The sequence below is a fragment of the Cervus elaphus genome, chromosome 7, assembly GCF_910594005.1.
Source record: "Cervus elaphus chromosome 7, mCerEla1.1, whole genome shotgun sequence".
In the NCBI taxonomy this organism is placed as follows: Eukaryota; Metazoa; Chordata; class Mammalia; order Artiodactyla; family Cervidae; genus Cervus; species Cervus elaphus.
The window spans coordinates 30,787,914-30,807,814 of NC_057821.1; the positions used below are offsets into that span (position 1 = coordinate 30,787,914).

The window sequence follows — 19,901 nt, forward strand, 5'->3', positions numbered from 1 at the left end:
AAGAAAAACAAACTTTTATTATGTTAGTCCCACTTTTTGTGTTTGAATTATATGCAGCTGAACAAAACCTTAGCAAAACCTGAGGGCTCACCAGTCTTCCCACTCACATGACAGACTAAGAAGTCTTTTCCAGACACCGGTACCCCAAGCAGCTGCCACCAATCAGCAAGTGATGTTTATCATCCTGGTGACATATTCAGAAGTCAGACTCCCCTAAGCTTACTAGTCTTCACCATTACCATGACATTTTGGCATTCACAATGTGACGATCATGATCTCTTCCAAGCTGATTTTATTACTTGACTTTCAAAATTCCAGAACAAACAGCATTTTAAAATTACATCATCAATATTAAAGGAAAAAAAAATCCAATTTCTTTCCCCAAACATTTATCAAAGTTTCTATGCAGCAGCCACTATACTAACACTGAAGTTATCAAGTAAGATAGTTGCTACTTGGATTAATTCAGCCTGGTTCATTCAAATAATTTACCAAATCTCTTCCATAGTCTAAATAAAACTTTAGTTTCTAATTTGAATCAGTGAGATATATACGGCAGGGATGGGGCTGAGAAATGGTAAAATTAAATCATCATTGCTTTCCAAAATGCTTCTGGTGATTGGGGTAGGGAATGGGGTAGTAAAATCAGTGGGGAAAAAAGTTCACCATTAATAACCTGCACTTTGAGATACCTCTGAGGGGCTTCCCTGGCAGTCCAGTGGAAGTCTGCGCTCCCAATGCAGGGGGCATGGGTTTGATCCCTGGTCGGAGAACTAAGATCCCATGTGCTGTGCAATGCAGCAAAAAAAAAAGAAAAAATTTTTAAAGGTACCTTTCAGTGTGGTATTCCAAAGTCATTTTTTTTTTTTTTTTTGTATAGGAGACTGCTGCTGCAGCATGTGCAAAAATATTAACCCTCTTTTCTGCTTAAACCTATAAATCTATACACACTTGACGCATTGATGACTTCAAGCCCTTGATCATGAGGCTCTCTGCTACTTGGAGACATATAACTACACATTTACCATATTAAAGGCTCTGAGAAGTCCTGCAGCGAAGAATGCTTTTACCTTTGATCCCACAGTACCATCTAGGGTCAAAATATTGAGGCCCAAAGCTGACTACAAGGAAAATAAGCGTGCAGGCAGAAAGCCTTCAACTTGGCCCCCAAGTTCTCTGCCAGAATTGGCTAGAATGACTTTTCCTGAAGTGCTGCTTATTAACGTACTGTCTCTGATGGTCCATAAGGAGAGGACACTTCATCAAGCCAGTCTGTCTTTGTGGTGATATCTCTGATGTTGAAAAAGACCGGACCTCTGCCTGAAGGCTTCTCCACATTCATTACACTTGTAGGGTTTTTCCTCATTGTGGATTCTCACATGCTGAGCGAGATGTGAGTTCAATCGGAAGGCTTTCTGGCAAATAGTACACTTGAAAGGTTTTTCTCCAGTGTGAATCCTGTGGTGTCGAATAAGGTCTGAGGTCAAACTGAAGGCTTTTCCACACTCGTTACACTGGTGGCTTTTGGAGTGGCTGTGGATTCTCTGATGGTGGGTGAGGAGAAGGGCCTGACTAAAGGTTTTCCCACACTCTTTGCACTGACAGGGCTCCTCCTGACTGTGAATTCTCTGGTGTCGATTAAGGTGGGAGCTGCGCCGAAAGTTCTTTCCACAGTGGATACATAGATAAGGTTTCTCTCCAGTATGGATTCTGAGATGTTCCAAAAGGCCTGCATTCTGGCTAAAGACTTTTCCACACTCCTTGCACTGATAAGGCTTCTCACCAAGATGGATTTTCTGATGTCTGACAAGGTGTGAACTTCTCTGAAAGGCTTTCCCACATTCATGACACTGATGACCTTTTTCTCTAGAGCAGATTTTCTGATGTCCAGGAAGACTAGAACTCTGACACACTTCAGCTTCACAGAGCTTTTCTTTCGTGTGTGAACTTTCATGCTTAATCAGGTCTGAGTGCTGGATGAACCCCTGCCCGCATTCTGGGCATTTACAGTCAGTCTTCTCCTTGGGCTCAGCCTGCTGCCTATCCAAGTTAGAGTCCTTGTAATGAACCTCCATGGGTTCAGATGGTTTCCCAGATGATTCCACTCTTCCACAGGAGTCTGTCTCTACAACCAACTTCCCATTCTCAATCCTTTTCTCCTCACCTGAAACATTAAGTACATAATACCAATTACTTGTTTTTTGGTGCTCAGGAAAAGGAATTTGCAATTAGGGGGATAAAACTGAATTAAGCCACATGTGCAAAATGGAAATGTGGATGCTTGTGTTTGCACAGAACATACATGGAATGATACATAGGAAAATGTTTCCCAGTGGCTGCTTTGGGAGGATTATGGTGAGAGACGACTTATTCTAAATGGTTTGAAGTTAATCATGTGATACATATGCATATATACATACAGAGAAAAGTTAGTTCTATGTTCTCTCTTTTTTTTAAATCTGCTTATGGCTTCAGTGAAGAAAATACGGAACATTTTCCTGCCTTCACTCCTTCCTTCCTAAACCCATCCTAAATGCCAGTCATTACTGTAGGCACTGAGGTTATCAAGTAGGATAAAAACTTACTTATTTTTTATGAACTCTTTTTTGAAAGGAGAGACAGAATTATAAACAAGTAGTGGGAAAATAACGTAAAGTTTGTGCCAGGCATAGCAGCAACACAGAAGAAAAAAAATGACTGTTGCAATTTTACCTTTGAGAGCTTTTTGCTAAAATCAGGAAACAAGAACATATTATACAACTTAAGTATTTGAATAATTTATAATGGCTATATTACTTAAAAAACTTCAGTTCATTTAGGCAAAATGATGAGATCACTGGTCAAAAAATTGAAGAAAAAGCATATAGAATTGCAGGATTTGAAAAGAACATACAATTGAAAGTATTTAAAAGTGAGATTAAACAAACAAGGACCTACTATATAGCACAGGGAACTCTACTCTGTAATGGCCTGTGTGGGAAAAGAATCCAAAAAAGAAGAGACATATGAATATGCATTAACTGATTCACCAAACTATATACCTGAGGCTAACATGACATTGGAAATCAACTAGACACCAATAAAAAATTTATAAGTGTGGATATATATACAACTGATTCACAACTGATTCATACAGCTGATGGCTGTATGTTCTTGATAACAGTCTGCCATGTGGAAATTAGAAAGCTAGGTCAATTAAATACCCAGGCCAAATAAGAGAAAGGGATAGCATCAGAAATGAAGAAATGAACTGGAAATGAAGACATGGTGCCAATTTTATCACTGATTAGCTGTGTTTCTTAGGTGATTTAAATCCTCTGGGCTCAGTGTCCTCACCAATAAATCAAAAAAACATTGGGCCACAAGACCTTGAGGGCAACATGAAGTCTACAAAAATGTCTTAGCCTTTCATGATCTCCTTGGACAGCAGTAACTGCTTTCCTGTGTGGTTCAGTAGATCCACTATAGTTCATTGCTTTAATAATTTGCTTATAGATGTGGCACAGAAGAGATAATAAACAATGTTTGCTGAATAAAAACTTAGCTCAGACACCAGGGAGAGGGTGAGAGGGAATAGCAGATAGGAGCATGAAGTCCAGGAGCATGAATGAGATGGAAATGAGAGTAAATGAGAGAATGAGAGTAAAAGGAGGAGTGGATGGGGAAAATAGAAGAGGGAGAGAGAGAGTCTAAGCAGCACTAATAACAAACAAATGAAGCTTACTCTGTGTGAGCAAGATAAAGACAGCAAGCAGAACATTTCAAAAGTGAGAGCAAATGAGAAAGTGAAAATGAAGGGTGGGGGGAGGAGGTATCAGAGAAAGTAAAAGCACATGTTGGGCAGGCAGAGTAGAAACATTAGAAACCTGATTGGGTGTAAAGGCCTTTGGCAAGAGGATGAATAGCCCCCATGGGGAGGGAGTGAGAGAATAGTCTTTTCCATGAGGACAGAATGACACACACAACTAAAAGGGAATGCAGGGGCCTCCAACACTGAAAAACCACCTGAACTTTGAGTGTAAAATAACATTTTTCAACAGATCTAGAAGGTAAGGAACAATTTCAAGAATCTACTTGTTGCTAAATCTACTTTTTGTATTTAAAATATATACCCGTCATTGATTACATGGCATAGATTCATTTCTGCAAGGCTGTTTAGAAAAAGTAGACCTCTCTCTTTTGGCTACTTTACTCAGAAAGCTTCCAGAAGAAGAGGAATTTTGAAGCAGACTCAGAAACTGCAGGGGAACCAGGTAGTAAGTAAAAGAAGGCTTTACAATTGAAATCAGCCATTCATCAAATAGATATATACTGAAGGTCTACTCTAGGCGAGGGATGGTAGCAGACTCAGGAGACAAAACAAAGCCCTGTCCTTTGGGTCTGGCAGGAGGAAAGGAGAAGTAAACCAGCAATTCTAATATAATATGGTCAGTTCTATGGTAGCTTTAGCAGCAGAGGTGGGGAAATTGGTCTAGACTTGGAGGGATTTAGGAAGGACCGAGAAAGCAATATCTAAGCTAGCTGTGAAGAAGGAGTAGGAATTAGCCAGGGAGAGTGAGGAAAAAGTATTCCAGACAGACAAGAAGCAAATGGGAAATGGATTCAGCATGAGGAGAAACACACATGACAGCCGATGGAACCAAGGATGACTAATTGTCCCAGTGTGTCTGGGAATGAGGGGTTTCCCAGCACATGGAACAGTCGGAATGAAAAGTCTCCAGCAAACTGGGGCAAGCTGGTTATGTCAGGGAACACGAGGCTGCAAGGTCCCCAAGTGCCGGAGCATGCCAGGTGAGGCTTCTGTTAAGAGTTATTGGGAGTGATTGAAGGTGGTGGGTTGTTTCTTAGTTCATTGAAGGTCTTCAAGGAGGGGAGCAACAGTAATGAATTTGTGTTAAAATGGCGGAGAATGAACAAGAGGTAATTTAACTTTAGCAGAAGCACCAAGATGACAGATGGTAAAACAAAAAAGAGAAACAGGGCTTGTATCAGACTGGAAAGAGGAGAAGAATGAAAGGGATAGAAATTAGAAAGAGAGATTTCAGAGGCTAGAGCAAAAAAAAAAAAACAACAAAAGAAAAAGAAAGAAAGAAAATCCACACAACATTTAGAAATAAAAGGCAGTAGTCATTTACAACAACTGGAAGGTGGTAAGAAAAAATAAGTAGTGAATCATGCGGCTGGAATTCTCTCCCTTGGGAGAGAAACAAGCACTCCGTTTTAATTCACACCCCTGCCCCCCAGTAACGGGGAGAAGAGGAAGGTAAAGGTTCACACAGGAGAAGGATTCAGTTTTAATTAAACAGAAAATACCCAAACTAGAAACGCTCAAAAACAGAAACAAGGGTTAGGGAAAAAGGAAATGTCTGGGGAGATGGAAACTTTTCTGTCTTGATTGTGGTGATGATTAGACAACTGTAATTATTTCATGTTTGTGAAAACTCATTGGCCTGTACACTTACAAAGAGTGAATTTTACTGCATGTAAACTAACCTCAATAAACCTGACTCAAAACAAAAACAAAAAAGCAAAATGCCAAGGGTGCTGAGCCAGGCCTCTGGGCAGAACCACAAAGCCCGCCACATCTCGCATGCGAAGATGCAGTCTTCTTACCCTTCTCTCCCTCCGGCTGTGGGATGTCACCTTCAGGCTGGACCTGCCGCTCCGGCTCGGCTTTTCCAGGCGCTGTCTCCTCCATGAGCACTTCCTGTTTCTTCGCCTGGTTTGGGTCCTAGGGGTGATTAGGTATACATGGGTTTAGAAGGAAACTGCTGTGCAGAAAAACACTTCAGTGTTTAGAAAAGGAAGCGAAGAGAAACCACAGAAGGGCAAAGTAAAGAGGCTGGAGAACCTGGAGGCTCCACATTCAGTTTCCTCCTAGCAGAGGCAGGGTGGCTGAGGTAAGAGCTTCAGCAAGAAACAACCAGACTGCAAAGAAACTGAACCCCAGCTGAGCATCCTCCCACTGCTGAAGTCAGGGCCACGGCTCTGGCCCAGCGTGTCAACTCCTGCTTTCTTGCAAAAGGGCACACCTGACCCTTACCTCCTGTTGTCCTGTTCCTCCCAGCTCTGGCTGCAAATCCTCCAGGAACACCACTGCGTCTTCCCCGCTCTCCGGGTGATGCTCCCGCAACCGGGCCTGGAGCTCCTCGGGCAGGATGGTCAGGAACTGCTCCAGCACCAGCAGCTCCAGGATCTGCTCCTTGGTGTGGGTCTCAGGCTGTAGCCATTGTCGGCAGAGCTCCCGGAGCCGGCTCAGCGCCTCTCGAGGTCCTGTGGTCTCTTCATAGCGCAACTGCCTGAACTGCTTGCACAAGGGCTCCTGCCCGAAGCCTCTGCCGTTTCCCTGCAGCTTGACTCCCTGTTCCCGAGCAGAGAGGTGATCCTCCTTCACCACCCGAAGCCCCTCCTTCTTCAGGTTCACAGGAGCCAGGGAAGGAATGGTGCCCCAGGCTGTCGCCATCCCCACCTTCAGACTGCTCTATTTTGGGCAACTTTCTTTTGACTGCCTCCTCAGGGATACCCCTGAAAATGTAATAACAAGAATCACAGAAACAGTGATAGTAGTAGTAATGATAATAACTGCAATAGCAATACCCCTTTGTTGGATTTATACATTTCCAATAATTACTACCCATTTCTTCTCCCTCTGAAACAACCATACAAAAGGAGAAGACTGCTTTACCAAAGATCGCCAGCTAACAGCATAAATAACAGATTTGAAAAATCACCATTCTGTAGCCCTTAATGAAATAACTGATTCAATCAAGGACCACAAATGGGTGAAATCACTGGATAAAAAGGAGTAAGGGGAAAGGATAATCTCAGCCTCAAAGAATCACCACACTGAGTGCTTATGAATTACAAAGGGAAGAATGGCACTATCCAGCAGTCAAATGAAACCTAGCAACACCAAGAGGAAGATAACTGACCTCTTGCCTTAATCACATATGCAGCATTTTTACTAGACGTGTTTAACATGAATCTAATAATAAGGAAACTTTCAGAGATGTCCAGAATGCAGCTTATCTACGAGGTATGCACTTTTCAAAACACCAATTTCATTAAAATAAAGAGTGTGGGAAAGGTATTTCTCTAGATTAAAGAGATACAGCAAAACGTAACAAGTGAAATTTGCTCTTGAGTAAAAAAAAAACACAAATGTTTAGAAGAATTCAGAAATCTGAATAATATATAGGCAAACCAAATAGAGCCCGAAGGCTGTATTTGTACCTAAAGTTTTACTGGAAGCAGGGATCGAACCCGAGTCTCCCAACATTGAAGGCAGACTCTTTACCCACTGAACCAACAGGGAAGATTGATTTTTTTCTTACTGGAATACAGCCAAACCCATTTGGTAGATAGTGTTTACATCTGCTTTCAGAAATACACTAGCAGGACTGAGGACTTAAACAATGGGGCACTGATCCCTGCTCAGTCAAAAATCCAAAAATCTGTGTGCTACTTACTATCTCTGCTGCAAAAATGAACTGATAGGTGAGCAAGAGTAAGAAGCTAAAACAGCTTCAACAGGATCAGGACTCAAACTCTAGTTCTTTTGACTCCACATGATTTCTAACCAAACACAAACTTTCCCCCACTTAAAGATCTGTAAAATGAAAATACATGTGCTATATGTACTGGAAAAACCCACGTATAAGTGGACCCATGTAGTTCAAACCCTTTTGTTCAAGGATCAACTGGCATTACCACAGAGACTGTACCACCTACAAAGCTCAGCTATTCTGGCCCTTCACAGAAGTGTGCAGATCTGAGAGTCTCCTCAGGTGGGATGCAGTTTTGTGGTCATGTAAGAGAATAGCCTTATTCTCAGGAGACGGTACTTATTTTCAAATGTTGCAAGGAGAGGGGAGTCTGTGGAGAGGTATGTGGAGAAAGAGAAAAAACACAAACGTAGCAGGAAGTTGACAAAAGCTGCTATATGAGGGGTATTTAGTATTGACCATACTATTCTTACAACTTCTCAGTAGATTTGAAAATTCTCCATATTTTGAGAGGGAGAAAACACACACAAAATGAATAAAACTGTTCGTATGTTCATTCATTAAAGCCACTATCGGAATTAACTAAAAGAACATAAGGATGTTCACAATTTACCTCATTTATTGTCTAGGTACCACACTCTTTTAGTTGCTGGAGATACAGAGATGAAAGAACCTCTGGCCTCTGTAGCTCTCTGCCCCACAAGAAATCAAGTAAATAAGCAATTACAGTTAAATGTATTAAGTGCCACGGTGAAGGTAGACACAGGATGCTAGCAGAGCTCAGTGGTAAGACACTTAATCCCCATTAGCAGGTCAGAAAAGGCCTCTTGAAGGTGAGCCCTTCTGACTCTTAAAAGACATGTGAAAGTCAGACAAGAAAATATGGAAAGGGTTTTCCAGACAGAGAAAAATCTGAGCACAGAGCTGCTGGAAAACCTCACATGTTCAGGCTAGTTGTTAGTTACGGCTGAGGAAATTCTAAGTGGGGCTGGAACCTGGGAAACACCTACATGTAAGGAAGAGAAGTAAGAACAACAACCAGAAAGGTACAAAAACAAAGACAGTAGAATCCAGGAGACAAGGGGATCTATTTCTATAGGTATGGAGTGGTGGAAAGAGCCTGAGCCTCAGACTGGCCTGGGTTCCAATCCAATTCTGTCACTACACTGTTTACTCATTTGTAAAATGAAGATAATACCTAATTCAGAGACATGTTTTGAGGTAAATGAGATAATATGTAATTATAAAGAATAATAACTAAATACAGCTCTTTTAGACCTTGTTTAGCAAGTTTTTTGGTCAGCACTGGAACCACCCCACCTCCCCCCAGAAAGAATAGTAACTAACTGATTTCTAACTGGAATTTAAAGAGGCAGCCTCAAGAGTAAAATGTTTCAGTAAGATGAGTTCACCTACAACTTAACATATGCACTTATTTAAAAAAGGGGCTTCCCTGGTGGTCCAGTGATTAAGACTCCACCTGCTCTGGGAAGATCCCACATGTCTTGGGGCAACTAAGCCCAATCTCCATAACAACGGAGCCCTCACCGGAGAGAGCGTGCTCCACAACCAGAAGCCACCGCAATGAGAAGCCAGGGCATCTCAACGAGACAGTAGTCCTCACTCACTGCAACTAGAAAAAGCCTTGCATGCAGCAATGAAGACCCATCCACAGCCAAAAATAAAAACCAAAACAAACAGAAAACCCCAAAACTTTCCATGTCTCCATGTCCATAACTATACCGTACTCAGTAGCATCCGACTCTTTGCAACCCTATGGACTGTAGCCTGCCAGGCTTCTCTATCCACAGGATTTTCCAGGCAAGAATACTGGAGCAGGCTGCCATGTCCTCCCTCCAGAGGATCTTCCTGACCCAGGAATCAAACCCATGTCTCTTGCACCTCCTGCACTGCAGGTGAATTCTTTACCGCTAAATCATCTGGGAAGCCCATAACTATATCAGTATTTCTAAAAAACACACAAACAAAAACAAAAACAAGTCAGTGACTTCCCTGACAGTCCAGCAGCCAAGACCCTTCACAACAAATGCAGGGGTCCTAAGTTCAATCCCTGGTCGGAGCACTAGATCCCATATGCCACATCTGGAAGATCCAGCATGTCAAAACTAAGACACAGCACAGGCAAATAAATTTTATTTAAATAAATATTATTTTAAAAAAACCAAACAAACAGAGGTCACTGCAACCTCTGTAAAGGCAATTCTGGTCATTGGATAGGGAGAACATCACCCAGCCACAGGAAAATGGGAAAAATGGCACAAGTAAGCAAAAATTACTCTTTCAAAAAACAGGACATTAAAAGGAAAAGGAGAAATAGGACCTAAGCTAGCAGAGGGTAACATAGAGGACAGGTATGTTTGTAAGTTCAATTACTATCTTTATGCCAATGATTTCCTTATTTTTCCGCCCAGACCTCTCAAGAGTGACAGATTTTTCTTCTGGCTATCCGGTTCCTGGACACCTTACAAAAGCCTATCAAACGCAACATGTCAAAATGAACTCAGAGAGGCTTCCCTGGTGGCTCAGTGGTTAAGAATCCGCCTGCCAATGCAGGAGACATGGGTTCAATCCCTGGTCTGGGAAGACCCCACATGCCTCGGAGCAACTAAGCCTGTGTCCCACAACTGTTGCGCCTGTGCTCTGGGGCCCAGGAACGGCAACTATTGAGCCCAAAGCTGCACTACTGAAGCCCATGTGCCCTTGAGCTTGTGCTCCATAACAAGAGAAACCACCTCAATGAGAAGCCCATGCACTGCAACGAAGAGTACCCCCCACGCCCAGCAATGAAGACCCAGCACAACCTTAAAAAACAAAACAAAACTCAGAGAATTATACCATCAATCTTTTGAACAGGCTCTTGGTATGTGGGGACTGTTGATTTTGACTCTTGAATGACTCTAGAGATAAGTGAATTAGTATCTGCCAATTGTTGGCACACACTTCTGAATCAGTATGAAAAAGCCTGACTCAGTGGCTGTGCTCAATTAGGTTCCAAATTCAGTTCGCTGTTATATAGTATCACTCCCAGCTGATACTTATTTGTCAAAACAGGATTTAGAATCCAAAACGCCAATCCTGCTGCAGCTGATCCTTAAACAACAGGACAGTGAACTACATGGGTCCACTTAGACATGGATTTCTTTTTTTTCAAATAGGCCAAATCTGCAATGTGGCCCTGTGAGTAGAGAGAGCTGACTGTAAAGTTATACTTGGATTTCCAACTTCACTATGGGCCGCTAACCCGTGTTGTTCAAGGGTCAACTGTATTCTTAAAAGAAGTGGGGGGTAAATCTATGGCTGATTCATATCATTGTATGACAAAACCCACTGAAATGTTGTGAAGTAATTAGCCTCCAACTAATAAAAAAATTAAAAAAAAAAAAAAAGAAGTGGGGGAAAAAAGAAAGAAAAAAAAAAAAAAAGAAGTGAAAAAATGTCCATGGAAGTAATGATCATTAGCCAGAAAAAAGTTGGGTATTATGATGGTGAATTTTATTTGACAACTTGACTGCACCACCGGGTACCCAGATATTTGGCCAAACATTACAGTGGGTGTTTTCGGATGAGATTAACATTTAAATGAGTTTTGAGTAAAGCAGATGGCTTTCATTAATGTATGTGGACTTCATCCAATCGGGTGAAAGCCAGGATAGAACAAAAAGGCTGACGTTCCCCCAGTAAGAGAATTCACCTGCCTGACATCCTTCAAGCTGAGAAATCAACTTTTTTCCTGCCTTCGAGTCACCTAATTCCAATCTTGCTCTCCAGTCTGTTCTTGAGTTCCCAGCTGTAGATGCTTAAAAACCTGTCAGGTGTTTTCCCTTGGCTCAAAACCTTCCGAACACTCTTTCCACATCAAGAAATGAACAAATTCCTTACACAATACCCACTTTTTCTACAGGCCTCCTCCCCTCCCGCATCTCTCTGACAGCATTTTCTACACACTTTCCCCTTGTTCACTGTGCTCCAACCACTCTGGGCTCCCAGCTACTCCTCGAGTATAAGCAAGTTTCTGCTTTAGCGCCTTTACATTGCTGTTGCTCCTTACTAGAAAATTCGTGTCCGCAAAGGCCACGTAGGTTTTTTAAACCTCCTTCAGGCTTTTGCTCAGAAGTCACCTTCTAAGGCTTAACTTTATACATAATTAAAATTGAGCTCAATGAATACACACACACACACACACACACACGCAGAAGATTGTGCCTCTGTAACTAGAACCACAGCATCAGTCCTCTCCTAGGCCCCAAGATTGACATCTCCTGTCCTCCCCGCCTCAGAGTCCACACGTCTCCTCCATTGGGTAAGGCTTCTCCGCACCCACAAGGAACCAGCTGCTCCCCAGCCCACGGGCCGCAGTTATTCCCCATACTGGAGCACAATCACCACTCACCCCTCCAAGGACCCACGGGAAAAGCCAAAAGCTTCCAAGCAGCTTGTTAGCTAGCTCTTTACTGAGCAGCCGCTCTCGCTCCGCGGCGCACTTGACCGTCGCTCTAGGAATGCTGGAGGACTGCGGCTCGACGGCCTCCTGCTCCGGCCTCCTGCCCCCGCCTCCCAGGAGGAGGCCAAATTCAGGCTGGTTGGTTGAGCGCTCTCGGAGTCCAGAGGTTGGGAGGGGTGCCCCGAGGCTGTGAGGGGCCTCCAGGTGTGTTTTTAGATTTCTTAAAATTTTAACCCCAAATTTATTTCATTCATGTAGATGACACGCAAATTCGTGAAACCTTGCTTGTTTTGGGGCTTTCCAGGTTGCCCTCAGTTCAGTTCAGTTGCTCAGTCGTGTCCAATTCTTTGCAACCCCATGGACTGCCGCACCCAGGCTTCCCTGTCCATCACCAACCTTAGGGTAATCCCCCTGCTAATGCAGGAGACTTTAGAGACCCAAGTTTGATCCTCTGGAGTAGGAAATGGCAACCCACTCCACTATTCTTGCCTGGGAAATCCCATGGACAGCGGAACCTGGTGGCCCTTAGACCATGGGGTTGCAAAGAGTTGGACACGACTGAGCACACATACACACGCATGGAAACAGGCCAGCTCATTTTAGTGTTATCACAGCTGGTATTCCACTTTGCTCACTCACATAATTAAGACACGGACACATATTTTACCATTCTCCCCAATTAAAAAAGTTATCAAATACAGTGGCAAAAATAAATGTAAAAGTGTTTTTAAGTTGAACATGTATGTATGTACATATGCAAATATACAATGAATGTATATTTGCAAGGTTTAAGGTAACAAAAAATTAAGGAATGTTACCAAATGAAAGGTTGTGTGCCGGATGCAGTAGGCCAAAGAAATAAAAATGTGGGTGTTTTGGAGCAGAGAGGTTTATTGCAGGACCAAGCAAAAAAAAACTCTTGGTGTGTGCTCAAAAATACCCCCAATTCCTCAAAGGGTTTCACCAAAGTATTTTTTAAAAGTCAGGTGAGGGAGGCAGGGTTGTCAGGAACCTGATCAGCTCTTGCACAGTTCTCTGACTGGTTGGTGTTGAGGTAACAGAGCAGTTAACATCATTACTACTGAGTTAAGTATTAGTTGTTCAGCTGTGTCCAAGTCTTTGCAACCCTATGGACTGTAGCCTGTCAGGCTCCTCTGTCCATGAAATTCTCCAGGCAAGAATAACTGGAGTGGGTAGCCATACCCTTCTTCAGGGAGTCTACCCAATCCAGGGATCCAAACCCGGTCTCCTGCGTTGCAGGCAGATTCTTTACCCAGGCAAATAAGGCAGTCTGAGTCACCTTTTTCGGTACTTAGGGCCTGTAGGTCTAGAGGCATGGATCATCAAGTATTGCAGTTCTTCCCTTTGGTGGTAATGTTAGCATCTGTAAAACAACCCAGGAGAGTGCATCAGATACTATTATCTATGTACATCAGAGAGGAGCTACAGCAGAGGATAGGAGGGAGGTATCTGTACCAGGAAGATCCCATAGGGTCCTCCTCAATTACAGTCTATTACCATGGGAGAGAATAAATCAACCATTATTCTCTGCAAAGTATGTGAGGGGTAGGGGTGGGGGATAGGGTGGTGTCACTACCAAAATAAATTGTGCCAAAGAAAACAGAAGTATTCCCTCTTTTGCCCACATCATCACAAACTGTATTTTTATTATCTGTGAACAAAATAAACCCTTTACAAAATCTGAACAAACTGGTTTAATCAGTTGGTAATTTTGAAACAAATATCTTACTAACCATTGTTTTATCACACAATTCATATTGTTTCAAGCCTGAAATGATCGTAACAGAAAAAAAAAACTCCATTATCAGGAGAGTTCTTTTTCCCCTTGTGTGTCAAAAACTTTAAAATATCTTTTAAAAGTTTAACTTTAAAAAAAGTTAAAGTAAAATGTATATACTTAAAAACTTTTCCTTAGGGTCACAAATCCAATCAATGCGAATATTTTACTAATTAAAAGTTAATAATTCTGTCCTGAAGGGAAAATACGTATCTCATTTTTTTTCAAGAGCTTTCCCTCAAAAAAATTATACAAGAGGTAAACATAAATTTCAATTTTAAAAGGAAGCAAATATATCCTAATTCATTTATTCCCACTTTCAAACTCCCTACCATGGTTGGCTTAAATGTCACTCATATTATCAAGGCTGAGATTATTGTCATTGCATTGGATATCCCATGAAAATAAAAACACAGTGAAGCTAGACAAAGAAGGACTTTTTAATAAGAATTCAAGGTGTGCATTTTTAAATAGGCTGTATTTTTTGGAAGCGGTACAGGTAGATAAAGTGAGAATAAATCAAAATACCATTTTTACCAAAACAGAGCTACATTTCACTAATAAAACAAATCAATTTTTGAACTTGAGATTTTCATTTTCTAAGATTATCCTCATTTCTGTAAACAAAATGGTCATCTATATGTTTCCATCAGGTCCAGGTCCACGATATTTAAAATAAAAGCTTCCTTTTCTATATGATCAGTAGAGGCACTACTGCATTATAGCCATGAGATACAAGTATCTTTTTGTAATGATTGTTTCCACTATTCTCTCTGCTTCCACCCATACTCATTCATTACTTTGAATTATGACATAGAAAAATTTGTAGTCAATCATTGTTCTAAACAATCAAAGACTTCCAGATGAATTTAATAAACTTAACTCAATAGTTTAATTCTAGGAAATCCATAACTTTAAAACCAGCATATTAATAGCCTAATAACTACAAATGCTAAAAAGTCATTTAGTAAAATTCAGCAAACATTTCTGAATAAATGGGGAAACTCCTAATAAAATAGGAATAGATGGAAAACTTCCATCTTCCTTTATATGGAAAAACACACACATACACATATCTCAAACCAAAAAACCTCCCTCATGCTTGACAGTGAAACTTCATAACTATCTTCATAAAAATGCAGCTGAATTTATTAGGTTAAGAGCAAAGAAACGAGGAATTCCCAAGGGATCCAGGGGTCAGGACACCAGGTTTCCAATGCAGAGGGAAATAAGATCCTGCATGCAGCTTGGTGAGAGAGAGAGACAGAAGTCCACCAACCTTACCTTGGTTTACTTAGGAGCTACAGTTTCTGAGCTGTATCTTTTCCTCACGTGAGAAAGACAATTCACTGAATGGCTACTAGAGTTTTTAGGGCTTAACGGGCAACATGATCAAGTGTTTCCCAAAAAAGCAATTCAAAAGTCAAATAAGGGGGAAGTATCTTCAAGTTCTGTAATAACAAACTGATTTATTTATTATTTGAAGAGTTCTTATGATCAATAAGAAAAACATCAGAAACTCAGTAGGAAAATACACAAATATATAATATGGATAATTCACACACACACACAAAAGAATTACAATTATTATACATACTCAACCATATTCTTAAATAAAAATGAAACGCCATTTTCACCTATCAGATTGGCAAAGATTCAGATTCAAAAGGTTTAGAAATACAATATTGGCAGGTGAGTGTGTAAACCAGTGCATCCTCTTTGGAATGCAATGTTACAATGGCTATTAAAAGCACTTTGAGGTTAAATGTAATATTCTTAGACTTTGACCACTCTATCAAAAACAACCACCATTTCTGGCTCTAGCCCCTTCTTTTCTTCATAGCATACTACAATTTATAATTATTTGTCTGTTAACTATTTAAAGTCTGTCTCCCCAGTTAGCATGTAAAATTCTATGATGCCAGGTATCAAGCCTAATTTGCTTTTTGGTTTATCCCTAGTATCTGCTATATTGCCTAGTACATGGAAAGCACTTGTATTAGTACATACCTTCCCTTTGATCCAATAATTCCACTTCTAACTGGTCATTTTTAGATGACACAAAGCATTCTTTTTCACCCAGTAATTAATTCTATTTTTAGATGAGCACACTACAGATGATAACACTCATACATCCACAAAGATTTTCACAAGTATTGTATAATAGCAAAATACATCTTAAACATCAGATATAATATGGTTCACCCAAACATTAGAATACTATAAAGTCATTAAAAATATATTTATATGCATTGATATAAAACATCTCCAAGCTATGTATAGATTCTTCTGTATCGTGTGGTATAAATGGAAATATACATATCTAACAAGAGGGCTTTCACACAACTCTCTTTGGGAAAATTTCAAGCTAGTGTGATCCAGTGTCTGTCAAGTTACATACTGGTGTAAAAGTGCCTTTCTATATCAACTCTGCCCTGCCAGATTCTAGAGCCACATCCTTTCACTTTCAGCTCTGTGGGCTTTCCAGGGTCTTGAGGTTTGAAAAGGGGCTTATCCAAATTAGATAGTTTTCATTTGTACTGAAGTCTGAGTTTGCTCAGATATCACTAGATGACAATTAAGGTCTTATCATAGACCACAAGTGGAGCTCACTCTAAACGTCTTTTCCAGCACTGGTGCTAGCCAGTCTCTCCGCGTTAACTCTCTTGCCCACGTGGTCCTTCCTGATCTGATCTCATGAGCTCTACCAACCGTCTCTTTATACCTCCTCCTTTTGCTCTTTCTCCTCCTCCTCTAGCTGGCACCTAATCTACTCCTTGGAATACCCAAGTACTCTAGATCGTTATCTTTTTAATGTCTATTTTTATGGGTATACCCTAGGACTCTTTCAACCAGGTCCTTGCCTTCTGATAGTCAAAGACAAGTTTTTCAAGAAAATGTTGGCTTTCAGCGCATGTACTATACATTTTTTAAAAAGTCATTCAGAACTGTAGTGGGCACCTGTTGGTTGCCTACCCCTGCCTTCCTAACATTACTCTAATATGGATACTCAGGTATCCATTCCTTGCTCACATAGCCCATAAGGTGAGCAACTAGGCAGGAGTAAGTCATTGTATTTCCGGGGCAATGATATATCCGGAAGGATGGGGGGGGAGGGAAGTCTGGGGGAAGCATGTGACCTAAGCTAATCTAATTAGGCTGAGTCTCAGTAGTCTTATTTGGAATGCCAACACAAAAATTTTCCTTCTCTCTTCACAGGTGGACCAGGAAATACATAACCAAACTCAGGAGCTTTGGCAGCCTATTATTTAAGGGAAACAAGTTAGAAGAGGAAAATGAGCCAATAAAACTAACTTTTAATTCTGTTAAATGCAAACCAGAAATACACACTCAATTGAATCCTTTGTTCTTTCTGGAGTTCTCCTGGTTTTCCCTGAGTAATGAATGGCTCCATGAGGAAATGAAGCCCTGGAACAGAGAAAAGTCAGAGCAACAGGGAAAACACCACCACCACCTTAGGTTAATAGCTCCAACTTTTATCCTGCAATACACATGCTTGTGCATAAACAGGACTCATGGACAGATAAAGAAAATGCCAAAAAGAGATTTCTTAAGAGGGAAGGATTAGGGATGGGAGTAGAAGACTCACATTTTACTGACTCTCCTCCTGTAGTGTTTGAATATTTTTAAAAACACGTACACATATTACTTTTACAGTCAAAATTAACAAAATAGTTTAAAAAAATCTAAAAAAGCAGCTTTTTCTCAAGGAACTTACAGTTGGTACAGCAGCACCATAAAGCCTTTTAATTTTGGTCATATAAAATTGTTCAAAGTCCTGCTATGGAACAAAAGTCCTTATTTATCATCTTTCCCTTTTGTCTTTCGGTACACCATCTCTCGGAAACTAGCTAGAATCTTATTCTCTCTCTTCCGTCTCTCTTCTTGGTTAAAGGATGCAAGGGCTCTCTTCTCATCAGCACTATAGATCTGATTCTCTTTACGCAGGCGCACAGCCTCCATTCTGCGATGCCTGCTACCACTCATAACATAACCCGAGCATTCAAAAGAAGCAATCTCTTCACTTGTCAACCCAATTTCACCTCTTCGTGGGATACGCTTTCCGGCTTTTACATACTCAGCCATAGCTGCACCTTCACCTGGAAGCAGAGCATGGCCATAGTTCAAAGGTTTCTCATCTTGAGAGGTGTGTATAATAGGTGCCTCTGGACCTATCAGATCCATGTTATCTGCAATCTTTGACTGCTCAATCCAGATGTCTTCTGGCAACTCCCCTTCTGAATCCTTACAGCTTGAGTCACTGGATTCTTTTTTAGTCTTTTTAGTCTTCTTTTTCTTGGGCTTTTTAGCTCTGCGTTTCTTTTTCTTCTTGAGTTTTTTTGCTCTCTTTTTATCATCATCAGAGCTAGAAATAGTGTCGGAGTCCGAATCACTGTCAGTATTATCAGAATATGTCCTATGTTTTCTTTTGGATTTTTTCTTTCTTTTCTTCTTATTTTTTGAACGACTGGCCTTTTTCCTTTTTTCTTCGGAGCTGGAATCTGAACTGCTGCTCTTCTTGGTCTTTACCTCTTCATCCTCAACCGGGGTGTGTTCATCAGAATCTGGCTCAGGAAACTTTGGAGACAGCCCCCATACCTCAGGAGCTCCCAACTCCCCAATCCTTTCTCTCTCTTTCAGCCGCCTCTGGCGATAGCTCTCCTCCTTCTCTTTCTCACAGTCCTCCGCCCACTGCCGGTCGCCCACATAGTGGTGTTGATAGTAACGGTACCCTCCACAGGAGAAAGAAGATGATGAGAAGTCGTAGTTGCGGAGCCCGGGGGGCCGCTCTCGAGACCCAGGGCGGCTAAAGGGGTAAGAAGCTCCGGCACCCGAACCACTCCACGAAGGCCTGAGGCCTTCGCGGTCGCGTGAGTGAGTACGGCTGCCCCACGGGGAGTGTCTGACCTGCGCGGATGGCGGGCTCTCGGACGAGCTGCGTCGCTGTCTCCCAGAGCCCGGGGTGTCCTCTGGGTAGCTGGACTGGGACACATGCGCCATGGGCCGGTTTTTCATACTGGCGGTTACTACAGCGTTCCTGACTGGCCGGCAATTCTCGCCCACACAGGCGCGCTAGCAACGTCCCGGCGCACGACTTCCGCTTCCGGCGGTTGCCAGGCGAAGATCTTATCCGCGTGTGGGCTGTGAGGTCTCTCTTTAGGTGAGGCTGCAGGAAGGCCTCTCCTGGAGAGCGGATAAAGGGGGCGTGGCAGCGCCTGTTTGGGGGATTTACATTCCCCAAGTTGAGCTTGTGGGCATATTTAGAAGAGGAATTCGCATCAGTGAATCCGTCTACTGTTCAAACACTCCGTTCTCAACCTGGTTATTTGCCTTTAAGCATCTTGACACCATTCTCTTCTACCATTCTCACTCAGGCTCTCTTTATCTTTACCCCTTGGTGAAGGTTCCCTACTTCTCCCACTCCTCTTGTTTACCCCTTAAAAAGGACCTCGTCCACTATTTTCATAGCAGAGATACGTTTTTTAATGACTACCAAGTCCCACTTGGAAGCAAAACCCAGAACTTCTTTTAAAATAAAAATTTGAGCTCGGCCTGAGTTAAGTGAAGACTGGAGTTATGATTTGTATACTTAAATTCACAGAAACACAGGGAGGCATCCAACTCAGTCCAGATTGTCTCTTTACCTAGATGATCTCTTCAGAAACTGTGGTTTGGGAATCACACTCTGCATACACTTTGTTCGCTGTCTAAAATGGCAAATATTTCATGCAAAAGATTGTTTCCCCCGATCTTAAAATGTGTATAGACACTACCGTCATCTTGGTTCTCTATAGTTAAGTTGACCTGCTCAGTTAGCAGACTTGGAATGTGACAGGAAAGCTAAGGCAGAGCTTAGGGATGGTGTTTTCCTGATGCTGGGGTCAACGAATAAAATGGAGAAATTAAACAGAACCAAGTTAGGTCATTTGATCCAAGTAGAATTTTAGTAATGTGATTTTAGGGGATAAGGACTGGCATGGTGCTCTGTCATAAAATATGCTTCCTTCAGTTCAGTCGCTCAGTTGTGTCCAACTCTGTGACCCCATGGACTGCACACACCAGGCTTCCCTGTCCTTCACCAGCTCCCGGAGCTTGCTCAAACTCATGTCCATCA

The 19,901-nt window shown here is 41.8% G+C and overlaps 2 protein-coding genes across 3 annotated transcripts; both read right to left on the reverse strand.

Moving 5' to 3' along the window:
• Positions 1-275: 275 nt before the first annotated feature.
• Positions 276-12,039, reverse strand: ZSCAN26 (zinc finger and SCAN domain containing 26). Of its 2 annotated transcripts, XM_043908199.1 has the most exons (5): positions 11,917-11,999; positions 7,711-7,875; positions 6,044-6,525; positions 5,614-5,731; positions 276-2,164 (listed from the first exon to the last, which is right to left on the reverse strand). In XM_043908199.1, the coding sequence occupies exons 3-5, from the start codon at positions 6,461-6,463 to the stop codon at positions 1,263-1,265; spliced, it is 1,440 nt and encodes a 479-aa protein (XP_043764134.1). In that variant the 5' UTR covers positions 6,464-6,525; positions 7,711-7,875; positions 11,917-11,999; the 3' UTR covers positions 276-1,262. The 2 variants fall into 2 exon arrangements, with proteins under 2 accessions (XP_043764134.1, XP_043764135.1); XM_043908200.1 differs by lacking the exon at positions 7,711-7,875 and having other exon boundaries at positions 11,917-12,039.
• Positions 12,040-14,197: 2,158 nt separating this feature from the next.
• Positions 14,198-18,965, reverse strand: NKAPL (NFKB activating protein like). The gene has a single exon (XM_043908206.1). The coding sequence runs from the start codon at positions 18,800-18,802 to the stop codon at positions 17,585-17,587; it is 1,218 nt and encodes a 405-aa protein (XP_043764141.1). The 5' UTR covers positions 18,803-18,965; the 3' UTR covers positions 14,198-17,584.
• Between the last annotated feature and the right edge of the window lie 936 nt (positions 18,966-19,901).